The sequence below is a fragment of the Mobula birostris genome, chromosome 4 (assembly GCF_030028105.1).
Source record: "Mobula birostris isolate sMobBir1 chromosome 4, sMobBir1.hap1, whole genome shotgun sequence".
Taxonomy (NCBI): Eukaryota; Metazoa; Chordata; class Chondrichthyes; order Myliobatiformes; family Myliobatidae; genus Mobula; species Mobula birostris.
In genome coordinates, this window is record NC_092373.1 from 9,474,521 (window position 1) to 9,493,623 (window position 19,103).

General features: G+C 46.7%; 1 protein-coding gene across 3 annotated transcripts in view; it reads left to right on the forward strand.

The window, feature by feature from the left end:
• Positions 1-724: 724 nt before the first annotated feature.
• LOC140196155 (segment polarity protein dishevelled homolog DVL-3) overlaps positions 725-19,103 on the forward strand; it is a 212,659-nt gene continuing 194,280 nt past the window's right edge. Inside the window, exon 1 of one of the 3 annotated variants that reach the window (XM_072254898.1) lies at positions 725-1,466. In XM_072254898.1, the coding sequence (XP_072110999.1) occupies positions 1,306-1,466 (161 nt within the window). In that variant the 5' untranslated portion in view covers positions 725-1,305. The remainder of the gene's footprint in view (positions 1,467-19,103) is intronic. The other 2 variants (XM_072254899.1, XM_072254900.1) reach the window with 2 other exon arrangements.

A 19,103-nucleotide genomic window follows, 5' to 3' on the forward strand; every position in this document is an offset into this window, starting at 1 on the left:
CACTACTTATTTAATTTGACTATTTAGTCTATTTGTACTTTTTGTAAGTCACGTTTTTTCTCTATTACAGGTATTATGTATTGTTACTGCTGCCACAAAGACAAATTTCACAAAACAGCCTCTGCCTAATTACAAGGATGAAGTGTAGGAGGGAGCATCCTTATTACATGGACTGGTACTAGAGTGGCATTAGGCCATTCTGCCCATCGAGTCCATTCTGCCATTCCATCATGGGTGATTTATCAGCTCTCTGAACCCCATTCTCCTGCCTTCTTCCCGTAACCTTTAACACCTTTACTAATTTGGAACCTATCAACCTCCGCTTTATGTACGTATACCCAACGACCTGACCTCCACAGCCGACTCTGACAATGAATGATTCACTACCCCTTGGCTGAAGGAATTCCCCCTCATCTCCGTTCTAAATGGACGTCCTTATATTCTGCGTCCTCTGGTCCTAAACTCTCCTGCTGTCGGAAACATCCTCGCCACGTCCACTCCATCTAAGGCCTTTCAAGGGTATCTCAGGGAAGACCTTTAGGGCAATGGCCACATCCGCGATCCTAACGCCTGCAAGTGCCAACCGATACGCTGGGTGGCCGGGGCTGCCCCCACCCCGCTCCCCTCCGGCCCGGGAACGGAGCAACGCTTCACGTTGCTTGGCGTGGGGAGGTGCTGGCTATGTAGCGCCCTACCCCTGAGACCGCGAACTCCCCTTCCCTCTGCACGGCAGTGCGGGCTGGCAATCCGTCGAGCCCGCAGCCCTGGCACCGAGCGGCGCCGGGGAGGGAGGGAGGGCAGGAGAGGCGGCGGCGCCAGCTGGCAGCCCGGCCCGTGACGGTGACGGGCGGCGGCTACCGCTCCCCTCGCCGTCTGATTGGGGCTCGGGGTCGCCGCTGGCAGCCGCTGGGCGGAGCGCTGGGCCTGGTCTGCGCTGGAAGGGGGGGGGGGCGAGAGCGAAGGATACAAAGTATCAGGCCGGAGAAAGGAGGCACTCGGCAGTGAGGGGGTGAAAAAGGGGGAAATCACTTCCAAAGTGTCGGCATATCGGCGACAGGGACCACAAAGTATCGACTGATTGGCGACAGGGGATACAAAGTATCGACTAATCGACAGGAGGGGATACAAAGTATCGGCTGGTCGGCGCCAGGAGATATAAAGTATTGGTAGGGGAAGCGAGCGGGATCGGCGGCTCGGAGATACAACGTATCGAGAGGCAGTTGGATTCGGAAGGTGGGCCCGACGGCAGGGGGAGATTGCAGGGCGGCCTCTCCGAGGCCCGGAGCCCGAGCTCCAGGGGCGACCATGGGTGAGACCAAGATCATCTACCACATCGACGATCAGGAGACGCCGTACCTGGTGAAGCTGCCGCTGGCCGCCGAGCGCGTCACCCTGGCCGACTTCAAGCAGGTGCTGAACAAGCCCAACTACAAATTCTTCTTCAAATCCATGGACCAGGACTTCGGGTGAGAGCCGGGGCTGGGGCCGTCGGTGGTGGGGAGCCGGGCTAAGGGGAGGGAGAGCTAGAACGGGAATCCGGCGAGAGGGAGAGCCACGGGAGGAGGAGGGAGAACTGGGGGTGGGGGAGTTCGGAGGGAGAGAGGGCCGAGAGTGGAGAGATGGGATCCAGGGGGAAGGGAGATCGGGGGTGCTGAGAGAGAGTATATCCCGGGAGAGGGGAGAGAACTGGGCCAGGGAGGACGGATGGGGAAAGGCGAGGAGGGAGATTAAGCGGAGAGAGACGAGGGGAAGGAGAGGTTGAAGAGGGGGGAAGAAGGGGAAAGGAGAGGGAAAGATGTGAGGCAGAAAGTGGGCGAAGGGGAAGATTTGGGATAGGAGGAGAAGGTGATAGAGGAGGGAGCTGGAGCCGGGAAGAGGGGAACCCAGGCACTGATTGTGGCCCTCAGGCCGGGCGTTGTCTCTGAAGCCGGGGGGTTTGGAGTTGACACTACAGCCGGCTGGTGCTCAGGGATTGGGTCTGCTGTCAGTGCCCGGGGCTGGGACGATCTCCGGGACGGGGGAGTGACCGGCCGACGCCCGCTCCCCTCCTTTCCACTCATTTTGTTTTCCCTTCTCCCGTTGATTCGACCCAGGGCCCGGGGGCGAGGACCGGCTGCGGGCTAGGCTGAGTTGGGCCAAGATCATCCCCGCTCCAGGCTGACACCTTCCTAGGACCATGTCTCTTCATGTCCCGGGACTGGAGTCTGTTGCACGGGCCGAGACAGAGCCCTTGGCCCGGGGCCGGAGGGAAGAGGAGAGGTGTGTGGGTTCGGGAAGAGTCCGCGGGACCTAAGCCCCCATCATTGTAGGAAAATGGCGGAGCTTCTTTTGTGTGGGACTGTTTTTGCCGAGAGTCCGGCGTATTTTTTGTAACGGGGCAGAGGGTATTCCTGGCGGCCGGGAGCTGGGCCTTCCCCGGTTAGGAGATCCAGGTAGTCCCGTTTCTGCGGTCTAGGGGAAGCCAGCAGCTGGAGCCTGGGGCACCGTCTCTAGACTGACAGCTTGGTGGCTGCCATTCTGGAAGAAGCGGCGGCTGCCGTTTCACTGAAACACCAGGTCTGGGAGAAGGCAGCGGGCGTGAACCTCCCCAGAGCACCTTTCACCCGGTGCAAAGCCCGCCAGCGGCGTGTTGGAACCCAGCCGAGGGGAGGCAATAAATGTGAACTCCCAGCACAGGCAAAGGTGATACGCACAAATTGCTGGAGGAACTCAACAGGTCAGGCAGCATCTATGGAGCAGAATAAAGAGTCCACGTTTCGGGCTGAGACCCTTCATCAGGCAAACTTAGGGTTGATTTAGAGAACTCAGATTTAGAGCGACAATCTGCTGGAGGAACTCAGTGGGTAGAAACGCTGTATCTAACCTTACGACAATTCCACAGACTCTGCTCGACCCTCCAGCGGATTGTGTGCAGCTCCAGATTCCACCATCTCCTGTGTCTCACAAACAATCTGCTGGAGGTATTAATGCAGCGTTTCAAACACAAAACGTCGATGATTCTTATCCCCACCGCTACAGAGGCTGCCCAGCCCACTGAGTTCCTCTGGCAGTTCGGTTTACCTTCGGCATCTGTGTCCGGGCAGACGCAGCGGGTCAGGCGGTCCTGTGACAGGAAATAGCCAGCCCCTCTTTAGAGTTAGAATCAGAGAGGCACAGAGATCTGACAATAAACGATAATTGGTTTATTATTGTCACACGTACTAAGATACAATGGAAAGTGTTGTGTTGCCACACAGACAGGTAATTGAATGTATAAGTACATTGAGGCAGCTCAAAAGGAAAAGCTCTGACATAAGATATAGGAACCAAATTCATCAACCTTACATTTTGTTCTCAAGACAGTGATTTTCAAATGTGGGCAAATGTATTTGTACACACACAATGACGTATCCTATCCAGATGCATTGAGGCTTGGTACAGCAACAGGTGTGTCACTGCAAGAAACCGTAGAGAGTTGGAAGACAAATTTTATTGTCCTTCCTGCACAGGTGCTGCAGCATCACAGGCACTCACAAGAAAGAACTGAAGTTAAGACTTAGCAGCACAATTCGGCCGTTCGCACCATGAAGTCTGCTCCACATTCAATCATGGCTGATTTATTATCCCTCTCGACCCCATTCTCCTGCCTGCCCCCCCCGTAACCTTTGACACCCTTACTAATCCGGAACCTATCAACCTCTGCTTTAAATATACCCAATGACCATCTGTGGCAATGAATTCCACAGATTCCCCACCCTGTGCCTGAAGAAATTGCTCCTCATCTCTGTTCGAAAGGGACGCCCTTTTATTCTGAGGCTGTGCCCTCTGGCTCCAGACTCTTCCACTATAGGAAGTTAAATAAATTACACTTTTTTTAAAACAGAAAAACATGATTAGAGCGAATAAGTCCATCTGAGTGCGAAGTAGTCCGAGTGTTGCTAAACTCCAGTAATTAGTGTTGTGCTGGTTGGTTCAGCAAACCAAGTGTTAAAGGGTCATAGCCGTCGTTGAACCTGGTGGTGTGGAGCTCCAGGCTTCTGTACCTCCTGCCCGATGGTAGCTATGAGAAGATGGCATGCAATGCACCCTCTAATCCTTTTTACAGCTGTGGACCAACCATTGCTCTGAGCAGGAAATTTTTGCACAGCCTGGAAACTGCGTGACATCTTAAATGTTTTTTTTTTGTGCTACACATACTATGAATGTTTAAAATGAAAATGGAAAAATGATGCACTTCTGATTTAATTTCTTAATTAAAGGGTGTAATGAAGCACAACAAAGAAAATCTTATATGTTTCGTAAGCTTTTTTTTTTATCTACCTTTATTCCAGTCTGGTGGAATTCAAGGCTGTTGTGAGGGAGCTTGTCATTCACTGGGCAGCCGTGCACCCACACAGCTCAGACGGAACAGTGATGGCACGGCCCAGAGGGTGGGGGTCTTTGACCGTGGATGTTGTCTTCCTGAGGCAATGCCTCCTGTGAATGGGAGGGACGTGCCCGTCAGGTCCAATAATCTCTGCAGCTTCGCACATTCCTGGGCACTGGAATTGCCATAGCAGACCACGATGCAACCTGTCAGGACACTTTCATCTCTGTATCTGTAGAAGTTAGAGTGTTCAGCAACAAGCTAAACCTGCTAAGTAAAGTAGAAATGCTGGCATGCCTTCCTTGTGAGTTGTGGACACATCCACCTGCATGGACACTTCCTGCTGCCTCAGTAAAGCAGTCACTTTATTCAAAGATCCTTCCCAACCCAGATATGTTCTCTTCCATCCTCTGTCATCAGGCAGAAAATACAAAAGCCTGAAACACGTACCACCAGGCTCAGGGGCAGCTTCTATCCTGCTGTTATAGGACTATTGGATGGTCCCCTAATATGACAAGATAGACCCTTGACCTCACAATCTACCTCATTGTGATGTTGCGCCGTATCTCTCCCTGCACTGTGCTTTCTCTCCAACTGCAACACTTTATTCTGCATTCTGTTATTGTTGATACCTGTTGCTGATCACATTACTCAGCAGGCAGTCTGATTCATTGTCGGCAGTGAATGGGTAGTGGTGAGGTGAAGCTGGATGTCGTATGACAAATGTTGCCGTGTTTTCCAGTGTTGTAGAAGGGTGGAGTGCAGCTGGGAAACAGGAGTGGTGTGTGGGGGGAGGTAAAAGATGTACCCACTTGGTGGGAGGTGTTGCCAGAGGTGTAGGAGGCAAAGACATTGGTGACACTTCTCTGATACCAACTAGTTAGTTCAGGGTGCAGAGCAGCTTTGAGGATCTGATTGGTTGGTTCAGGGTGTGAAGCAGCGATTGGTTGTCTCCTGCTCCTTTCTTATGATGGAGCTGGACACATCCAGATAATAAATGCAGAAAAAAATTGGGTTGAAAAAGACTGCTTTTTCAGCTCTTCAGAACATGAGTTTTAGAGTCCTGAAAATGAGTCCATAGGTTGGCTTCAGTGATCAGTTCAGTGTTCTGAGTGAAGTTATCCATGCTGGTTCAGGAGTTTGATAGTTGAATTGTAATAACTATTTCTGAAACTGGTGATATGGGACCAAAGGGTTCTGTATGTTCTGCCTGATGGCAGCAGCGAGAAGCGAGCATGGCCTGGATGGTGGAGGTCCTTGATGATGGATGTCGCTTTTTTGTGGCAGCACTCCTTGTAGATGTGCTCAATGGTGGGGAGGGCTTTTCCTGTGATGGACTGGGCTGTAATGCCCTTTTCTATTCTTGGACCCCGGTGCTTCCATCCCATAATTTATTTACTTCGAGCCATGACACCTAGCAACCCCTGATATAACCTAGCCTAATCACGGGACAGGTTACAATGACCGATTAACCTAACAACCGGTGCGTCTTTGGACTGTGGGAGGAAACCGGAAGTCCTGAAGGAAACCCACGCGGTCATGTGGAGAATGTACAGACTCCTTGCAAGCTGCGGTGGGAATTGAACCCGGGTCACCGCCTGTACTGTAAAGTGTTGTGCTCGCCACTATGCTGCCGTGTTGTCCATTAAGTACACTAATGCAGCATAGAAACTGGCCCTTCAGCCCAACTTGTCTGTGCTGGCCATAGTTCTTGCTTCCATTGCTCACTCTATGTCCCTGTCAACTCCTCCTACACATGAACTTATTCCAAATGTCATTTTAATGTGGTTGTTTAGCTTCCCTGAATCTAAGAGAGGAAATGTATCACCAGGATGTCCGCTTTGATCCTTGTCAGGTTGGCTGAGTTGGTAAAAGTGTCACACTGATAACTTGAGTTTGCAGTCACGCATTCTAATCCGGATACACACTTCCAGAATTACAGTCTCGAGTCTGTAGGCTGTGGAGTCTCTTGACTTTTGGCCATGACAGAACGGTGCAGTAAATGAAGAATCTCCATTCAGAGATAATGGGTGGACCGTACAAGACAATAAATTGCATTAGGGGGTATGCTGTTGTAATTAGTACACAGCCTACGTGGACAGATTTGTTCTGCGTATAAGAAACGTCCCTGACTTTGAATTGACACAACATCTTGCACATAAGGCAAGCACTCAGAGGCCACTTCATTAGGTTTATCCTTCACCTAATAAAGAGGCCACTGAATGCATGTTCATGGTTTTCTGCTGCAGTAGCCCATCCGCTTCAGGGTTCAACATGTTGTGCATTCAGAGATGCTCTTCTGCACACCACTTTTGTAATGTGTGGTTATTTGAGTTACTGTCACCTTCCTGTCAGTGTGAATCAGTCTGGCCTTTCTCCTCTGACCTCTCTCATTAACGAGGTGTTTTTGGCCATAGAACTGCCACTCACTGGATGATTTTTTTTTTCTTGCATATTCTCTGTAAACTTTAGAGACTGTTGTGCATGAAAATCCCGGAAGATCAATTGTTCCTCTGAGATACTCAAACCACCCCATCTGGCACCAATAATCATTCCACAGTCAAAGTCACTTAGGTCACATTTCATCCCCATTCTGATGTTTGATCTGAACAATAACTGAACCTCTTGACTATGTCTGCATGCTTTTATACATTGAGTAGCTGCCAATGGCTAATTGGATATTTGCATTAACAAGCAGGTTCTACCTGATAAAGTTGCCACAGTACACCACAGGAACAGGCCCTTTGGCGCACGATGTGGTACCAAGCTAATTAAACATAATTTAATGCCCAATTAAACTAGTCCCTTCTGCCTACACAATGTCCATGCCCCTCCACTCTTTGCACATTGATCTGCCTGTCTAAGAACACTTGCATCATATTTGCATCTGGCACCACCCCTGGCTGCACACATGACCCTTGGCACACACATTTCCTTTTAACTTAACAATCCTTCAGCCAAAGTGCATGCCCTCTGGTATTCAATATTTCAACCCTAGGAACAAAATACTGACCATCTGTGTCTCTCGTGATCTTGCAAACTTTGGTTAGACCGCTCTTCATTCTCTGCCAGTTCATAAAACCAGTTTATAGAACATAGAAGTTCAAAATAAATTTATTATCCGAGTATGTAAATGTCACTATATACAACCTTGAAATTCATTTTCTTGCGGGCATTCTTGCTTGCTGTATTGCTAAATAAAATGAGTACACGAGTCGTAGAGTTCTTGAAAGTGAGTCCGCAGGTTGTGTTCAGTGATCAGTTCAGTGTTGAGGTGAGTGAACTTAACCACACTGATTCAAGAGCCTGATTTTTGAGGGGTAATTACTGTTCCCGCACCTGGTTGTGTGCGACCTGAGGCTCCTGTACCTCCTTCCAGGTAGAAGGGAACATGTCCTCTGGTTGGTGGGATGTCTCCTTGTAGATGTGTTATGGGGTGGGGAGGGCTTTGCACAGATCAATACAGTGTAGAATGAGCCTGTTGGCCCAAGATGTTGTGACACCCTGTTAGCCTTTTACAAGATCAATCTTATTCTTTCATCCTACACAGCCCATACCCTTCCGTTTTTGTTTCATCCATGTTCCTATCTAAGAGTATCATAAATGCCTCTACCACCACGCATTCACCACTCTCCGTGCCAAAACCCTACCTCTGACATCCCTCCTAACCTTTGCTCTGCTCACCCTAAGAGGGATGTCCTTCTTGAAAAATACAAGTTTATCAAAGCAACGCACACATGCAATACTGGAGGAACTCAGAGACCGGGCAGCATCTATGGAAAAGAGTACAGTCGACATTTCAAGCTAAGACACTTCGGCAGGCCTGCTGACTTCCCCCAGCGTTTTGTGTGTGTGCTGCTTGGATTTCCAGCATCAGCAGATTTTCTCTTGTTTGTGACAAGTTTATCAAAACTTGCTTTATCAAGGGAAACTCATATATTTAAAAAAAAAGGAAAAAGTCTTTCGAATGGTAGAGCCCATACAGTGAAGTACATGGATGTCAGAATATTTGCATATGATATTGTGCAGAGCAGGAGAGATTCTGGAATTTTTGTTGGGAAATGATGTGGTGTGGTGATGGCTTATGAGCCATGACAAGAGTTTTTGGAATGTTTTGGTCACTGGCGTTAAGTAAAATGTCTTGTTAGATTTTGTGTGTATGTATATGTAATACAAATCCAGGGCAAGCATTAAAGAGGGCCACTTTTCAGCATAATTGTATAAGGGCTAAGAGAGTTGTAAAAGAGCGCCTGAAGGCTTTGTGTGTCAATGCAAGGAGCATTCGTAATAAGGTGGATGAATTGAAAGTGCAGATTGTTATTAATGATTATGATATAGTTGGGATCACAGAGACATGGCTCCAGGGTGACCAGGGATGGGAGCTCAACGTTCAGGGATATTCAATATTCAGGAGGGATAGACATGAAGGAAGGGGAGGTGGGGTGGCGTTGCTGGTTAAAGAAGAGATTAACGCAATAGAAAGGAAGGACATAAGCCGGGAAGATGTGGAATCGATATGGGTAGAGCTGCGTAACACTAAGGGGCGGAAGACGCTGGTGGGAGTTGTGTACAGGCCACCTAACAGTAGTAGTGAGGTCGGAGATGGTATTAAACAGGAAATTAGAAATGTGTGCAATAAAGGAACAGCAGTTATAATGGGTGACTTCAATCTACATGTAGATTGGGTGAACCAAATTGGTAAAGGTGCTGAGGAAGAGGATTTCTTGGAATGTATGCGGGATGGTTTTTTGAACCAACATGTCGAGGAACCGACTACAGAGCAGGCTATTCTGGACTGGGTTTTGAGCAATGAGGAAGGGTTAATTAGCGATCTTGTCGTGAGAGGCCCCTTGGGTAAGAGTGACCATTATATGGTGGAATTCTTCATTAAGATGGAGAGTGACATAGTTAATTCAGAAACAAAGGTTCTGAACTTAAAGAGGGGTAACTTTGAAGGTATGAGATGTGAATTATCTAAGATAGACTGGCAAATGACACTTAAAGGATTGACGGTGGATATGCAATGGCAAGCATTTAAAGGTTGCATGGATGAACTGCAACAAATGTTCATCCCTGTTTGGCAAAAGAATAAATCAAGGAAGGTAGTGCACCCGTGGCTGACAAGAGAAATTAAGGATAGTATCAATTCCAAAGAAGCAGCATACAAATTAGCCAGAGAAAGTGGCTCACCTGAGGACTGGGAGAAATTCAGAGTTCAGCAGAGGAGGACAAAGGGCTTAATTAGGAAGGGGAAAAAAGATTATGAGAGAAAACTGGCAGGCAACATAAAAACGGACTGTAAAAGCTTTTATAGATATGTAAAAAGGAAAAGACTGGTAAAGACAAATGTAGGTCCCCTGCAGACAGAAACAGGTGAATTGATTATGGGGAGCAAGGACATGGCAGACCAATTGAATAATTACTTTGGTTCTGTCTTCACTAAGGAGGACATAAATAATCTTCCAGAAATAGTAGGGGACAGAGGGTCCAGTGAGATGGAGGAACTGAGCGAAATACATGTTAGTAGGGAAGTGGTGTTAGGTAAATTGAAGGGATTGAAGGCAGATAAATCCCCAGGGCCAGATGGTCTGCATCCCAGGGTGCTTAAGGAAGTAGCCCAAGAAATAGTGGATGCATTAGTGATAATTTTTCAAAACTCATTAGATTCTGGACTAGTTCCTGAGGATTGGAGGGTGGCTAATGTAACTCCACTTTTTAAAAAAGGAGGGAGAGAGAAACCGGGGAATTAACTCGGGGAATTAAGACCGGTTAGCCTAACGTCGGTGGTGGGGAAACTGCTGGAGTCAGTTATCAAGGATGTGATAACAGCACATTTGGAAAGTGGTGAAATGATCGGACAAAGTCAGCATGGATTTGTGAAAGGAAAATCATGTCTGACGAATCTCATAGAATTTTTTGAGGATGTAACTAGTAGAGTGGATAGGGGAGAACCTGTGGATGTGGTATATTTGGATTTTCAGAAGGCTTTTGACAAGGTCCCACACAGGAGATTAGTGTGCAAACTTAAAGCACACGGTATTGGGGGTAAGGTATTGGTGTGGGTGGAGAGTTGGTTAGCAGACAGGAAGCAAAGAGTGGGAATAAACGGGACCTTTTCAGAATGGCAGGCGGTGACTAGTGGGGTACTGCAAGGCTCAGTGCTGGGACTCCAGTTGTTTACAATATATATTAATGACTTGGATGAGGGAATTAAATGCAGCATCTCCAAGTTTGCGGATGACACGAAGCTGGGTGGCAGTGCTAGCTGTGAGGAGGATGCTAAGAGGATGCAGGGTGACTTGGATAGGTTGGGTGAGTGGGCAAATTCATGGCAGATGCAATTTAGTGTGGATAAATGTGAAGTTATCCACTTTGGTGGCAAAAATAGGAAAACAGATTATTATCTGAATGGTGGCCGATTAGGAAAAGGGGAGGTGCAACGTGACCTGGGTGTCATTGTACACCAGTCATTGAAAGTGGGCATGCAGGTACAGCAGGCGGTGAAAAAGACGAATGGTATGCTGGCATTTATAGCGAGAGGATTTGAGTACAGGAGCAGGGAGGTACTACTGCAGTTGTACAAGGCCTTGGTGAGACCGCACCTGGAGTATTGTGTGCAGTTTTGGTCCCCTATTCTGAGGAAAGACATCCTTGCCATAGAGGGAGTACAGAGAAGGTTCACCAGATTGATTCCTGGGATGGCAGGACCTTCATATGAAGAAAGAATGGATGAACTGGGCTTGTACTCGTTGGAATTTAGAAGATTGAGGGGGGATCTGATTGAAACGTATGAGATCCTAAAGGGATTGGACAGGCTAGATGCAGGAAGATTGTTCCAGATGTTGGGGAAGTCCAGAACGAGGGGTCACAGTTTGAGGATGGAGGGGAAGCCTTTTAGGACTGAGATTAGGAAAAACTTCTTCACACAGAGAGTGGTGAATCTGTGGAATTCTCTGCCACAGGAAACAGTTGAGGCCAGTTCATTGGCTATATTTATGAGGGAGTTAGATATGGCCCTTGTGGCTACGGGGGTCAGGGAGTATGGAGGGAAGGCTGGGGCGGTGTTCTGAGTTGGATGATCAGCCATGATCATAATAAATGGCGGTGCAGGCTCAAAGGGCCGAATGGCCTACTCCTGCACCTATTTTCTATGTTTCTATGTTTCTATATATATTCTCTGCCCAAGGAAGCAGTTGAGGATAATTAAATATATTTAAGATGCAGCTGGATAGATTTTTGTATAGTACGGGAATTAAGGGTTCTTCTCCTAAAGGTGCTCAGTGATGGGGAGGACTTTGCCTGTGATGGGCTGGCCTGTATCCACCACTTTCTGTGGCCTTTTCCATTCCTGGGCACTAGTGGTTCTATACCAGGCCAGGATGCAATTAGTCAGAACACTCCACACTTCTTAAAAGAAGGGCGGATTGCAGAGAAGTGAGGGAGAGTGTGTTGGGGTGTATGTGTGTGGGAAACTGAAGGCTGGGTTGTCATTGATTGGACAGTGAAAATGAGTTTGTGCATTAGAAGTTCAAAAGAAGAAAGGGGTGACTTTATGGACGAGAAGCAGGTAGATAGGGACGTAAAGAGAGCTTTTTGCATATCATTCTCCTGTATTCAGTACAGGGGTTGGGCTGTTATGTTGAAATTATACCAGACGTTGGTGTGGGCAGTTTGGAGTTTGGCGAGCAGTTCTGTTCACCTACCTACTGTAAAGATATCAATAAGATTGAAAGAGTACAGAGAAGCTTTATGAGGATGTTGCTGGGACTTGAGGACCTGAGTTATAGGGAAAGGTAGAATAGGTTAGGACTTTATTCGCCAGATCATAGGAGAATGAGGGGAGATTTGTTAGAGGTATACAGAATTATGAGGTGCTTAGATCGGGTAAGTGTAAGCATGACTAGAGGTCATGGGTTAAGGGTGAAAGGTGAAATACTTGAAGGGAACCTGAGGGTGAACTATTTCACTCAGAGGATGGTAAGAGTGTGGTATGAGTTGACAGTGGAAGTGCTGGATGCAGGGTTGATTTGAATGTTTAGGAGAAATTTAGATAGGTAGGTGGATGGGAGGGGCATGGAGAGCCTGTGATTCAGGTGCAGGCCAATGGAACAAGGCAGAACAATGGTTTGGCATGGACTAGAGGGGGCGAAGGGCCTGTTCCTGTGCTGTAGTGTTCTAGGACTCTGACTCTAGGAGGAATAAAGGTGAGGCCATGAAAAGGGGAATATTAAACTGATGGTACTATCAGACTGGGGGTCAAGGGGAGGTGCACGCTACCTGAGCCAATAGATCAGCTTCAGTACTTCATTCCTGCAGTATCAATGCAGTGCTGAATGATGACATAAATACATAAATTAGCATTTATGATGATAGCTGAATGACGACATAAATACATAAATTAGCATTGCGGTTAGCATGTCGTGATTAACCGGGGGGTTGACTCCGGTGCAGGCTCTGTGAGGAGCCTCTGTGCGTCATCCCTGAGGATGCATAGGTTTTCCCCGGGTGATCCCGTTTCCCCCACAGTCCAAAGATGTACTGTGTAGGCTAGTTGCTCATTGTAAATTGTCCTGTTAGGGTAGGGTTAATTGGGTTTGTCGGGGGTTTCTGGGGTGGTGTGACTTGAAGGGCCAGAAGGACCTACTGCGCTTTGTACTGCTAAAATAAAAAATAAATAAACAAATAAATAAATTAGATAGATGCCTGATGCCTTTTCTGTGAGCTGGGACACGCGTAGAGAAGTTGTTGATACAGGAGAATTCTGAGCTGGTGGTCGTAGTCTGGCACAAGGGAAGTTTCCATAAAAGAGCTTTAATGATGAGCATTTAATGTAGATTGAAACGGAGTGGAGTGCGTCATTTTTATGACAACAACACAGTCCGAGGACGTGCTGAGGGCAGACCGCCGCAACGTAGCATCCCCACATCTCACTAACCTGAGCCACACACTCATGGGGAGAAATTGCAAACTGCTTACAGACAGCATCAGGAAAACAATCATTAGCGCTGTAAAGTATTTGTGCTAGTATACTGCCTCGCTTGGAGTTTTTACTGAGACCATGGAAGTTACCCCAAACTTAAAAATCAAGCATGTCTGTTTACAATGAGAACTTTCTGCCTCTTCTGAATGATGCAGCAGCAGACCTCAAGGTGCAACCTCCTGAGGTTGTAGAACATGTTGTCAGCCCACGATGTTGTGCCGACCATGTAACCTACTCTAAGATTAATCTAACCTTCCCTCCCACATAGTTCTTCGTTTTTCTATCATCCGTTTGCCTAACTGAGGGTCTGTTAAATATCGCTAATATATCTGCCCCGTCCACCACCCATGGCAACACACTCACTTCTCTGTGAAATACTTGCGTTTGACATCCTCCACCACCCCCCTGCCCCATGATGTTTCCTATAGTGAGGGAGTCTGGGACTGGAGAGTACTTCGTTCTCAACACCTTATAGTTACACCACTCAAAAAGGCGCTGGCTGTCCACTTTATCTATGCCTCTTATCGTAAGACATAAAATATAGCAGCAAAATTGGGCCATTTGGTCCATCGAGTCTGCTCTATCATGGCTGATTTATTTTGCCTCTCAAACTCATTCTCTTGCCTTCTGCCTGTAACCTTTGACACCCTGACTAGTCAAGAACCTATCAACCTCTGCTTTAGATACACTCAATGTCTTGTCCTCCACAGCTGACTGTGGCAACGAATTCCACAGATTCACCTCCCTCTGGTTAAATAAATTCCTCCACATCCCTGTTCTAAATGATACGTTGCCTCTCTTTGACACAAAGCGGATATCTTTCTACTGTGAGGCTGTGCCTTCTGGTCCTAAACACTTTCACTATAGGAAACATCTCTCCACATTCATGACCTGGATCTTTCAGTGTTTGGTAGCGCATGCATTTCAGGTGAGGGGAGTGATTTTTAAAGGAGATGTGATGAGCAAGTTTCCTGGGGTGGTGGTAGAGGCAGATACATCAGGGAAATTTAAGAGACGTTTAGAGGGTCAATGGATGTGAGGACAATGGAGGGATATGGACATTGTGTAGGCAGAAGGGATTAGTTTAGTTATCCATTTTATTATTTGGTTCAGCACAGCGTTGTAGGTCAAAGGGCCTGATCCTGTACTCTTCTGTGTTGCAATGAGATCTTCCTTCATTCTTCTAAGCTCCAGTGAGTACAGGCCCAGAGGCGTCAAATGCTATCTTGTACATCTCGATTGCGTCAGTCATCTTGTACACCTCGACCAAGTTATGCTTTATACTGTATAAATGCAAAGCACTCCTTCAGTGATAGATCCTTGAGTCGCGTGTGCTATGTCTTCTCAGTGATGGAATATATTAGCAGTGACGTGACTCCTGCTTCGATGTGTAGGGCCATTTTACCCAGAGGCAGGATTACTGATCAGGGAGCAGATCGTCGTGGATATATATTCTGCAGAAATCACATAAATGTTTTATCGTGTGATGTGGTAGCATGGGAGAAAAGGTAATTAAAATGCAGTTTCAAGAGCTCTCTCTGCTGTTTAATTCCTTTTGGAGTGAATTGTGAATCACAGCTTTGTATCTGAGGATCTGTGTGTCATGTTTCTGCTTTGTGTGTCTTTCATATCACAAACACTATGTATGCCTGTGAATACCGTTTATAGTACCTTGTATACACCAACATGCTGGAGGAACTCGGGCGGCTTCTGTGGAGGGAAGCACACTATCGATGTTTCAAATTCCAACGAAGAGTCTCGGCCCGAAACGTCGGCTGTTCATTTCCTTCCACTGATGCTGCCTGACTTGCTGAGTTCCTCCAGGGTTTTGTAAGTGTTAGAATATCAGGATTTTCAGAATCTCCTGTGATTGTGCCCAATGCACCTGGATTCTGTCTAAGCGTGTTTATGCTGCTTGTGATGTGCACTGTGATGCTGAGATCAGTTAGATGGCAGAATCACGAATCCATTTTACCGCACTAGGGAGCCATTCAATAGTCTTATAACAAGTGTGGAAGCTGTCCTTGAGCCTGGTGGTACGTGCTTTCAGGCTTTTGTGTTTCCTGCCTGGTAGGTGAGGGCAGAAGGGAGAATGTCTGGGGGGGGGGGGAGGGACTTTGATTCTGCTGGCTACGGAGGGGAGGCAGGTTTCCATGATGTGCCGAGCTGTGTCTACAGTTCTCTGCAGTTTCTTGTGGTCTCAGCTAGGACAGCTGCCGTACCAACCCGTGATGCATCTGGATTAACAGCGAAGAAATGAGCTGAAAAGAGGACTGCCTACTCCGCCCACCCACCTAGAGGACAGACACCTCAACAGGATGTTTTCTATGGTGGGAGAGTCTATGACCAGAGGGCACAGCCTCAGAATGGAGGGGCATCCTCTTAGAATGGAGATGAGGAGGAGTTTCTTTAGCCAGAGAGTGGTGAATCTGTGGAATTCTTTGCCACAATCAGCTGTGGAGGCCAAGTCTTTATGTATATTTAAGCCAGAGGTTGATAGATTCCTGATTGGTTGGGGCATGAAGGAATATAGAACGTAGAACAGTACAGGCCCTTTGGCCCACAATGTTGTGCCGACCCTTAAACCCTGCCTCCCATATGACCCCCACCACCTTAAATTCCTCCATATACCTGTCTAGTAGTCTCTTAAATTTCACTAGTGTATCTGCCTCCACCACTGACTCAGGCAGTGCATTCCACGCACCAACCACTCTCTGAGTAAAAAACCTTCCTCTAATATCCCCATTGAACTTCCCACCCCTTACCTTAAAGCCATATCCTCTTGTACTGAGCAGTGGTGCCCTGGGGAAGAGGTGCTGGCTATCCACTCTATCTATTCCTCTTAATATCTTCTATACCTCTATCATGTCTCCTGTCATCCTCCTCTCCAGAGAGTAAAGTCCTAGCTCTTTGAGTCCGAGAGAATATGGGGAAGGCAGGAGATAGGAGCTGAGAGGAAAATTGGATCAGCCATGATGAAATGACGGAGTGTACTCGATGGGCCAAATGGCCCAATTCTACTCCTATATTTTATGGTCTTATTCATCAAATTGCCATCAGGGAGATGCTGTAAATCTATCACCACCAGGATTACGCATCATCTCCGAAGCTTCATTCCTGTAGCTCTCCAGCTTCTCTACAAAACTTACTCAGGTGTGATACCCTGACTGTCCCTGCACAACACCCGTTCAGTGGCCTTTCCTGCTCACCTTGTTCTGTGATTATTATTGAGTCTGTTCTTTTGTTCACATTTATTTCAGTTTGATTATTGATGTTTGCCATGTGACTGTTCTGCTAATTGTTGATTGCTCATGGGTGTTTGCACTATTGTCTTGCAAATTGTTGGTTGTATTGTCCTGTGTTTTATGCTTGGCACTGAACCGCAGTCAATTCTGGTGTGTTTCACACACTGGCAATAAAGTGATTCTGATTCTGAAGTAGAATTATTATGGACCAGAGAGGGAGAATAGTTTGGGCTTTTAAATACTGTTGACGAGAGTTAGTCATGATTGGTTATGAAATGGTGTTGGGGTGAGTTGGATGTGATTGGTTATTAGTTGGTATTGGGGGCAAGTTAGGTGTGATTGGTTTGGGATATTGGACGGTACAGGATAGAGATTTGATGAGGACCCATACCACCAGGTTCAGGAACAGTTATTACACCTCAACCATCAGGTTCCTGAACCAGAGGGGATAACTTCACTCTCCCCATCACTGAACTATTCCCGCAGCCTATAGACTCACTTTCGAGGACTGTTCATCGCATGTTCTCTATTTAATGCTTCTCCATCTATCTATTTATCTATTTAATCTTTCTCTCTCAAGTTTGCATGGTTTGTTATCTTTTGCGTATTGGTTGTCTGGCCAATCTGTTGGTCTTCTCAAGTCTTTCATTGATTCTGTTATGTTTCTTGGAATTACCATGTACGCCCACAAGAAAATTAATCTTAGGATTGAATATGGTGACGTATATGTGCTTTGATAATAAAATTAATTTGAGCTTTGGACATTGTCATCAGAGGGATTGTTCACTATTTATAGGAAATAAGCCCATGGCTGCCCACAGATCCATTAGGGTACAACGTGATGTCAGGAGCTGTGCGAGGGCACTGCACACAACAAGTGCACACTTCCCTATTTGTGGTCTGTTTACCTTTGTAATTGCTCTTTTCCCTGGGTTTCACATCTGCCTTTCTCTCTCTAATGGAGTTTAGCATCTGGTGAGGGGCAGGCTGGGGCCCATCAGAATTCTGCCTGTGTTAAGTCTACTTGCTTACCCTCCAAGGTCAGGAAACGTGGAGGATATTAGGTTGACTGGCAGTGCGAATCAACTCATTTTCAGTCACTATATCACAGAGGTTGCTTGGGAGCTGTCAGTGACACGTCTAAGCTTCGATCAAGATCCAAATGCTATTGAATCGGGAATTAAAAACCCAGCAAATTCTCTGAATGCTTGTCAGTTCAGACAACTCCTGTCGAGAGAGGAATGAGGTTTTGTATTTTTAAATGTTTCTCTCCACCTGTCGTGACAAATTGGTAAATTGGTTTATTTTTCTGGGGCACCATGGTAGCATTGCGGTTCGCGTGAAGTTACCGCGGCTGACGGCATCGGGGTTCGGAGTTCAATTCCAGCACCATCTGTGAGGAGTTTGTATGTTCTCTCCGTGACTGCTTGGCTTTCCCCTGGTCTCCTCCCACACACTCCAAAGGTCTACCGATTAATAGGTTAATTGGTCATCGTAAATTGTCCTGTGATTAGTCTAGTGTTGGCCGGCCGGTGGTGTAGGGGCATCTGCACTGGACTTCGAGTAATCCTGAGTTTGAATCCAACCGGCTCCTTGCGTGCTTTCCATCCATGCTGGGTTGAGAGTCAAGATCGCAACTCAGCCTCATTAAAAAACAGGCAAATGCTGAAGAAGTGGCAAGGTTGCTGGAAGGCGCAAGCTCGTTGGGCTGGAAGGGCTTGTTCTGCACGACATCTCTAACTAAATCAATATTCAGCCACTGTTTTTAATTCTGCCACAGATAATGCTTGAGAGCTGTCAGAAAATCTCAGCTGACACGTCTAACCCTCGATCAAAGTCTTAAGTGCCGTTGAATCAGGAATTTTTAAAAAACGACAAACTCTCTGAATACTCGTCAGTTCCAGCAACTTCTGTGGAGGGAAAGGCAGGGTTTAACTTCTTGAAATGTTTCTCTACACAAGTTGTAGCAAATTGGTAAATTGGTTTATTATTGTCATATGTAGCAAAGTGTGGTGGAAAATCTTTGTGGTTTGTATGCCATCCATTCAGGTCATTACATTACACAGTGCTTCAAGGTAGTCCAAGGTAAGACAACAACAGAATGCAGAATAAATCGCTACAGTTACAGAGAAAGTGATATGTAGGCACTGGAGAACTGTGTTTATTGTTAACGCAAATAATCCGTTTCATAAGACCATAATACATTTGAGTAGAACTAGACAATTCAGCCCATTAAATATGCTCTGTCCATTCCATTGTGGCTGATTTGTTATCCCCCTCAACCCCATTATCTTGCTTTCTCCCCCTAACCTTTGACAACCTGACTAATCAAGAACCTATCAATCTCTGCTTTAAATATACCCAATGACTTGGTCTTTTTAACTGTTTGTGGCAATTAACTCCAGAGATTTACCACCCTACCACCCTCTGGCTAAAGAATGGTATCATATGCAATGTTCCCAATGACTTTTTTTTCCAGCTGCGTGGACCAACTGTTGCTCTAAGCAGGAAATTTTTACACGGCCTGAAAACT